The 8,544-nt window shown below is 35.2% G+C and overlaps 2 protein-coding genes across 2 annotated transcripts; both read left to right on the forward strand.

Annotated features, from left to right (window-relative positions):
- Positions 1-73: 73 nt before the first annotated feature.
- TbgDal_I745 (hypothetical protein, unlikely) lies at positions 74-667 on the forward strand (the record flags this gene model as incomplete). The annotated part of the gene is made up of 1 exon (XM_011773023.1): positions 74-667. The coding sequence occupies one exon, from the start codon at positions 74-76 to the stop codon at positions 665-667; it is 594 nt and encodes a 197-aa protein (XP_011771325.1).
- Positions 668-5,282: 4,615 nt separating this feature from the next.
- On the forward strand, positions 5,283-7,241 carry TbgDal_I750 (hypothetical protein, conserved; the record flags this gene model as incomplete). The annotated part of the gene is made up of 1 exon (XM_011773024.1): positions 5,283-7,241. One exon carries the CDS (start codon positions 5,283-5,285, stop codon positions 7,239-7,241), a length of 1,959 nt encoding a protein of 652 aa, XP_011771326.1.
- Between the last annotated feature and the right edge of the window lie 1,303 nt (positions 7,242-8,544).

An 8,544-nucleotide genomic window follows, 5' to 3' on the forward strand; every position in this document is an offset into this window, starting at 1 on the left:
TTTTTATTTTTATGTTGTTGGTGTTGTGTTATTGTTATTATTATTATTATTATTAATCACTGGCAGTGTAAATATGTGCCTGGTTACGTCCGTATTGGTGTACGTATATAAACATATATATATATATATATATATGTATTCGCTTTATTACCCGCATTCTTCCACTTCAAGAAGGGCAAAAAGGAAGAGAAATAAAAGAAGAAGAAATGTAACTTTGTGTTTTGGTTTTTATTTGCCCCCCCTCCCGGTTTCTTCGCTTTGTCTCTCTTCTCCTGCATACACGTGCGCTATTGTGTTGCGGGCCAAAATGGTGTCATTTGTTTGTTTGTTTATTTGTTCAGTGTTAAAAAGTTTTCACTGCTTCATCATTTGTAGCTGTGGCGGTGCTTTTTTTTTTCTTTTTCTTGTGTGTGCATATATATATATATATATTGACGTTGTTTATTTTTGTTCCGTGCGGTGCCGAGTGACCGCTGTTGTTCCTAACTTTTGGGTAGACATCACTAAAACGCATTTCTACTTTGTAGTTGCTATCGTTGTTGTTTTTTTTCCAAAGAAAAATATTTGTTTATTATTACTATTTTTTAATAATATCTTCCAGCAACTGAAGAAAAAAAATAATTATTATAATAATATATATTATAATTTAATTATTTATTGGGTTTGATAACTTGTTTGGTACATTTTCAAGGAACCAAAAATTTTTTTGTAGAATTTATTTTATTTTATTTTTTTTTTGTTTTTACCCCTTAAATTGAAGTAAGAAAGGGGACAAAGAGGAAGAAAAAGAAAATAAAATGAGGGATAAGGTCAAAATAGATAAGGGAGCGTTGAAATTAAAGAAAAAAATATGTATTTTTTCGATACCTCTCATAAGTCTTCTTTAAAAAAAACGAGACCCATGTTATTTAATAAAACAATTCAGAGAAAACGAAATGAGAGAAGAGGGGTAAAAAAAGAGGAAGATACAAAACGCCATTTCATTGATGGCAATGTGTTGAGTGAATGGGACATTGCATTTTTTATTTTTTATTTAAAAAAAATATATATTAAATGAATGATAGTTAGCGAAATGAAGCAGAAAGAAAAGAAAAGAAAAGAGAAGAGGAGGTAGAGGGAAGAGATGATATTAATAACCGACCATTGTAAGAAAAGTAAAGAAAAAGGCAAAAGAAAAGGCATTGTGTTATTGCAGAAAAGACACAAACATGATGCCGTGTAGAGGAGGAAAATATACTCCAAAATAATAATTAAAAAAAAAAAAGAAAGAAGCGCTGTGGCACCTACGCAATCACATTTATAAATACCTAAATATTTAAATACAAGACAAATCAAGCGACACATGTATATTTGTATTTAATGTATTTATAATATATTTGTTTATTTATTTATACGTATACATACATACACGAATGAACAAATAAACACAGAAATATATATATATATATATATTTATTTATTTATTTATATTTATATTTATATATATACACGCATACTTAATAACAAATACCCCAGAGGAACATGGTTTCACGATTGTCAGCCTTTTCCTCGTTATTTTATCTTTTTTTTTTTTTACTACCAAAATACTGAGAACCCCCGCCGATTTTGTATTTTTTTTTTTTTTAGTTTCATGTTTACCATCGTCATGATGTTTATTTACCACTACTACTAATTATTATTATTGTTGGTGTTGGTGTTGGTGCTGTTGGTTTTTTTTTTATTTTCTTTCGTTGTAGCTGCGTAACGCAAATCGTTTTGTTTGTTGATTGTGCCCCCATTTTAATATATTTTTTTTTTCCCCCTTTTTTACACTGTTTTTTTTGTTTGTGCTCCCATAATTTTTTCAATGATTGTTTTTTATTTTTATTTTTATATTTCTTGTTATTATTGTTGTTGTTACTATTTTTTCTAAATTTATTTTGCGGACATATTTATATTTCAATATTTAATGCGTCCATTATAATTATTATCACTGGTTTCATTATCACCTCGTCTTGTTTTTTGTCTTCGTCATGAATCTGCGGACGTATTTCTCATAATGTCCAAAATAAATAAATAATAGTAATAATATTAATATATATATTAATATTGTGTGATGCGTATTTCTATCTCTTATTTTCAACTTGTAAAGAGAAGGAAAAAGAAAAAAAAAAGGCAACAAATCTGTAACATGCATTACTCTTCGTAGTAGTAGTAGTACTAGTAGTTTTTTTTTCCCCCAACCAGCTCCCGTTTTTGGCCGTTATTTTTAATTTTATTATTATTATTATTATTATTATTTTGCTCCTCATCTACATCTTTTGTCGTTGTTATTGATGTCTTTTTTTTTTTTGTCTCGTGGAGGGCAGCAAAATAATAATTAAAAAAATATAATAAATTTAAAAGAGAAAACAAAAACACAAAACAGAGCAAAAAGGAAAAAAAGAAAGAAAATGGTAGCGGGGAATCGTGTTGGGGTTTAAGCGAGAAAAAAAAATAATAATTCCAAGCAACAGCACCAACAATATTAGTAGTAGTAATAAAAACAAACAAACAAACAGAAACAAATATCTCTTTTTTTTTTGTCTTCTTAAAAAGTTGTGTGTATAAAAAGTTCCTGCACGCGGATGTAGGCCTCCTTCCTCGTCCCACTTCTCGTATTTTATTACTATTATTATTGTTATGATTACCATCATATATATTACTTTAATATATATATATATATATATATATTTCCTGCACATATGCTCCGAAACATATATGAATAAATACAAAAAAAACTAAATATTTATTATATATTTATACATAATTGTTTTCATCATGTTTTAACACTCCCAATATAAATGTGAGTGATTTTATTTTATTTTTTTGACGTGTACGTGTATTCAATTTCCTTCTAACGAAATGAAATGAATGCCCTTGAAAAAGAGAGAGAAGTGAAACTTTAAAAAAAAAAACAAAAAAATTAAAGTAAATGGGAGGGCTGAAGGGGTCGTGTACTCCTAATTTTATTTTAATTTTTTTTTTGTTTTGTGACTTTTTGTTGTTGTTGTTTTCGTCGTTTTATTTCCTTCTCTTTTTTTTTTGTTAAAGCACCCGACGCCGCGAGTAATGACGCAGTGGGAAGCAGTGGTGTAAACAATTCCAAGAGAGTAAAGGAGTTGAAAAGTGGAGCAACAATAAATAAATATAATTTGTAAAATTATTGTGTGACGAAACAAAACAAAGCACAGCAAAACGGAAATGAAATATATATGTAGATATATATATATATATTTTGAGTGAGTAAATGAGTAAATACCCCTCTTTTTTTTGATTTTATTTTTTTGAGTGTGAGGAAAGAGGAGAAGGAATATTAATGAAGGAGCGGATTGTTTTCTAGTTAAACAAAAAAAATTATATAGAAACTGGTAGAGAACACACGGGATGGAAATTGAGCGGTAAAAACTTGAGAAGAGGACGAAATTTTAAGAAGGGTGTGCGAGCGATGTACATTTCATTTTATTTTTTGATTCTCTTTTATTACTATTATTATATTTACTTTACTTTTTTCTTTCTTTTTCTTTCTCTTTTTATATCTTATATGATCATTAATATTTTGCCTCTTGTTAATAGAGGTTCATGCAGCGCATTCGCCTTCGTTGGTGCAGTTCTTCATGATCAATTCGTAAATCTCAACCCGCCGCGTCACTTTTTTCCTCCCATTTTGTTGTGTTTGATTTGAAAGGGGGGAATGGGGTAAAAATTAGAAGGAGAGCCATTGTGTTGTTCATTCGCAAGTGTGTTGTTATTAAAATTCAACTTATATATATTTCTTTATTTCTCTGTATATTTTTAACGCATTTTTACTTTTAAATAAATAAACAAATAAATAAATAAATAAATATATATATATATGACTATTGATTTTCTCCTCCTTATTTGGTCGTTGTTGATACTTGTATTTCTTTTTTTTTTGTGTGTGTTGTTTGTTCGTAAGTTTAACTCAACCTCTGTTACCATTACATATGTGTGTTTGTGTCAAGGAGTGCGATAGAGCGAGAAGGAAACAAAGATTGTGTTTGTGTGCATTTGAAAGAAAGACAAAAATAAAAAGCAAAGCAAAGAGGGTGAGAGTATATATATATAATAATAATTATTATTATTATTATTATTATTATTATTATTATTATTATTATTAAACCAACAATAAAAGAGAGAAAGTGGGGGAAGGTAATGGAAGTGTGAAATGTTGTCGTGCATGAAATTTCGAAGATATGCGTACGATCTAATTTTATGTATTTGTGTTTGATTACACGCGTGCGTGACATAAGTAAATGGAAGTGTGGGATGAGACATGGACAAATAATTGCCATTTGAAATATTCGTTAATTGCATCCCACCCTGTCCAATTCCTTTTGTAGCGCTCCGTGTCCTGCTCAACTCCATCCCCTTTATTTTATTTCTTTTTTTGTCGTTTATTTTATTTTATTTCAGGCCCATTGTCAATTTCATTTATGCTCTACGTGTTAGCTCTACTAATGACTTTGCAATGTCTTCATGTTTCATAACCCTTGTTGGTTTTATCATTTTTACTGAATCACTTACTCGCTGTACATCACTCTGTTTCTTCTGTTCTTATGTTTTTTCTTTTCTTTTATTTATTTATTTATTTATTTATTTTTGAAACAACAACAACGACAATCATGAACAGGTCTTAAAGTCACTCCAGGGGTGTGAAAAAAGACAAAGTAAAAGAGGGAAAGAGAAATAGGTCTTTTCGCTCTTTTTTTACTTTTACTTTTGTTTATTTTCCTTTTTCCATTTCCATAAAGGAAACTGTCATTTATACGAGAAAGACAGGGGAAACCCAAATAAAGGAGGGAAAAGAAACGTGACCATCGAAAAACAAAATAATAAATCTTTTTGTCATTGTTTCTGCCTAACCTTTAGCGAGGTTATATAACGCTAAAGTGCAGAATCAGAGAAGAGGCTGAGGGGGGAAAAAAAAGAGAAAGAAAAAAAAATACCGAAACGGGGAAGACAAAAGAAAAGAAAGATAATAATAATAATAACAAGAACAAGAACAAGAACAAAAACAAAAACAGGGAAGCAAGAGAACCGAGTGAGGAAAAGGGTAACTTTGTGACAGGAAGGACCTTACATCAAAGGGGAAACACCTTTAGAGAAGAAAACGTTGCTGTAATTTCGCATTTGCCACACGGAAAAGCGTAACAGACAGGAAAACGAAACAAGCAACAACTACGAGCACAAACACAACAAACGGCAAACAGCGACGGTGACGGTGACGGTGACGAACAAATATGGGAGGTGCGCCTTCTCGGGAGGCGACAGTTGTGTACTCGTATCTGCGAGGTACGTATGAAATTGGCCTCATTCCCCTTACAAGTGCTTTCTTTGGCCGGCCGTCAGGACGGGGGGAACATGAAGGGGAAAATGTGCTACGGGGGCATTTCTTACAGATGCGGGAGGATCTCTTCGCGGCCTGTACACTCCCAACCCGAAACAAAGTGCTCTCATGGACAGAAATCGTGCCCAATCGATTTACGGGGGAGGACCTTGACGCGTTTTTGGAAATTGTGGACAAGCGGCTCTACCCAACAAATGCGGCAATGGTAGCAGATAAAAATTCTCCACTTCTCCCGGTCCCATGTGCTGTTTGTCTTGTCTGCAAAGATGGTCGGGAGCGCCGTGGCAGTTTTCGCTGGCGCGGGCGGAACATTGTCATCATCGGTTACTTTGGATGCATGGATGAAGAGCTTGATGCGGCTTTCAAAACAGAGAAACGCACGCCACGCCAGGGGATGTACAGCATCACTGCCGCTGTATTTCCTTCTATTGGTGATCGTACGTTTGACCGCGTTCTTGCCTTAGCACCAGTGATGCTTCGGGGACAGTTTGTGGGATCTGTGTTGCAACTCCGTAGGGGAGGAGGGGAATTCGCAACGCCCTTGAGTGAGCGTGGGGAAATGGTTGATGTCTCTAGTGAGGCTCCTTCGCTCGGAGCGGGAATTGGTGGAGTGGTAGGGCAATCAGATGGATTGATTCATGAGGATTCTGCAGTTGACAGCGCCTTGGAAATGTTCATGGAGCGCGTCTCCCAGATGTCTGTATTCGTTGAGGTGGTCTCGGATAACTACTCGTCACTGAAGTCTCTGGTGGAAAATGTTGCCTTCATCCAGATTCATACATCGGCGGAACCTAAACAGTGTACGCTTGATCTTCCTCCAATCGTTCAGAACGCCTTTAATCGCACTACAACTGCGAGCAGTTGCGAGAAGAAAGCTGACGCGGAGGGTCACCATGCAGAAAAGTCGCCTCCACAACGTTCATCTGCCATGGAACAGGGGTCTTCTTGTTGCACCGTGCAAGGAGTAAGCTGCTCGTTGGAGCGCGATGATTTAACCGATCTGTCCAGTGTGGAGCCTGAAGGTTCATCTCACTTAAGTAAAGTGCCGACGGAGGATGGTGGTAGTTTTCACTTCTGTACAGAGATAGTTCGTGTTCATTTCAGCAAGACATATGTGGCCCTAGCCATCCAGTGGCTCTCAAGTTTCTTCCGAAAACCAAGCTTGCTTGAGAATGGTTATTGGGTACACTACTGCCTGAAAAAGGAAGAGGAAGTGACACGCAGAATACTCTGCCATCGCGATACTATTGTCTCCGGTTGGCGAACGTCTCACCCCGAACTCGCTAATCAATACATGGGTGACGGCACGGACAAACTACTGGAGCACGTACGGATCCTTCAGCACGAATTACAACAAGCCCGCAAGGCTGCAGAAGAACCTACACTGCGTAAAAAAGCCAGTACGCCTCCCACTCTGCCGTGTCCGAATACCACTTCAATGGCAGTGTTGGCACCACCCCCTCCGCCTCATGTGATGCCATACGCCGTGCCTCCTCTTCCGTCACCGGTTTATTTTGTTCAACAGCAACCTGTGGGAAACCCCATGTTTGTGTCGTTGCTTCCTTTTCAGCAAGTGCAGCAGGTTCCACAAGTGCAACAGATCCCACAATTTCAGCAGGTGCCGCAAATTCAGCCACTGCAACAGATTTCGCATGTGCAGCAGATCCCTCAATTGCAGCAAACCCAACCGGTACAACCGATTCATCAAGTGCAGCAAATCTCACATGTGCAACCGATGCCATTGTACCACCTCCAAACACCTGAATTACAACAGCCCTCGGTTTGTTATCTTCCCTTTGGGGATGGAGGAGCTCTACCCCCAAGTTATGTCATTCCAAGCTCGCTGTCGTAGTGATACATAGTGAGGAAATAAGAAAAACAAAAAAATGGATGAACGTGTGTAGTTCCATACCATGACTAGAGGAGCTGGAACGGCTCGTTCTTGTTCTTTTGATTTTTTTTCTTCCTTTTTATAAAAATTTTAATTTTGTTGTTTTCTTTTTCTTCCCTGTTCTTCCTCTTGAAATGGTTAATTACCTTCCACTAGGATTGCTGTTTTTTGCCCTCTCAGAAGGCGTTTTTTTTTTTGTGCGCTCTGCTCGCATATTCGACATGTCCATCCTTTTTAGTTTTGCTTATAAAATGAGGAAAAAAGAAAATGAAGACTCGTTTCTCTTTATGTTTTTGTTCCTTCTGTTTGTGTGTGTTTGTTGTTGTTGTTGTTGTTTTTGCGTGATTTTCTGTGTGTGTGGGTAGTTGTTTTTCTTTTTTTTTTTGCTGCTTTCGAAGCATTACGACTTGTAACTGAGCGTTAAAAGCGAATGATTATGATTATTATTATTATTATTATTATTCCCTCCTCTTCCTACTTGTCTTTGTTCGGCGGATGTGTTTCTCCGTCGTGTTTCCTACTTTTTTTTTTGTGTGTATGTGTCTGTGTGTGTCTTTTTTTTTTTCCTGCTTCAAATTTGCTGCAGACAAATAAACAGAGAAAATAAAAGAGATGGTCATCTTCTCTTGTTGTTGTTTATTGTGATTCATTTTTTGTTTGTTTGTTTGTTTGGGGGAAGTCCGCGGATATGTAGAACAATTATGTTTTTCTTCTTTTTTTTTTGCTTAAGAAGTGGGAAGTAGTTTTTTTTTGTTTTTGGTTGTTTTGATTTCCTGTTTTTGGTTGTCTCAGCCTTGCGTCCATTTGGATCAAGATAACACACAACTTCTTATTTGTCTTGTTTTTTGTTACTTTTTCGTTTTTTTATACTTTTTTTTCTCTTTTACTACTTTCTCTTCCTGTGTTGGACTCTTTTTTTTTTTTTAATCTTTGTTTTCTTTTTTTTTTTGTTTGTTTATTTATCAGTTGTGCTGTTCTGCTTCATCTCATTTCTGCGGCTTTTCACACTTTTTTCGGTCATTTTTTTTTTTACCCCTTTCCTCCCTCCCCCCTTTTCCTTTTCGGTGTTTTTTATTATTGTTATTATCATTATTATTCTTACGCCTATGACTTTCATTTATTACTGTTTCACTGTTATTCTACACAGTGTTCTGCTATATCCCTTGCGTCGCAGGGAGTGACAACACATTTATATATATATATATGAAATATACAAATAATTATAAATATATATATATATGGTCGTGTCTGAAATTGTATGTGC

This window comes from Trypanosoma brucei, chromosome 1 (genome assembly GCF_000210295.1).
Source record: "Trypanosoma brucei gambiense DAL972 chromosome 1, complete sequence".
Lineage (NCBI taxonomy): Eukaryota > Euglenozoa > Kinetoplastea > Trypanosomatida > Trypanosomatidae > Trypanosoma > Trypanosoma brucei.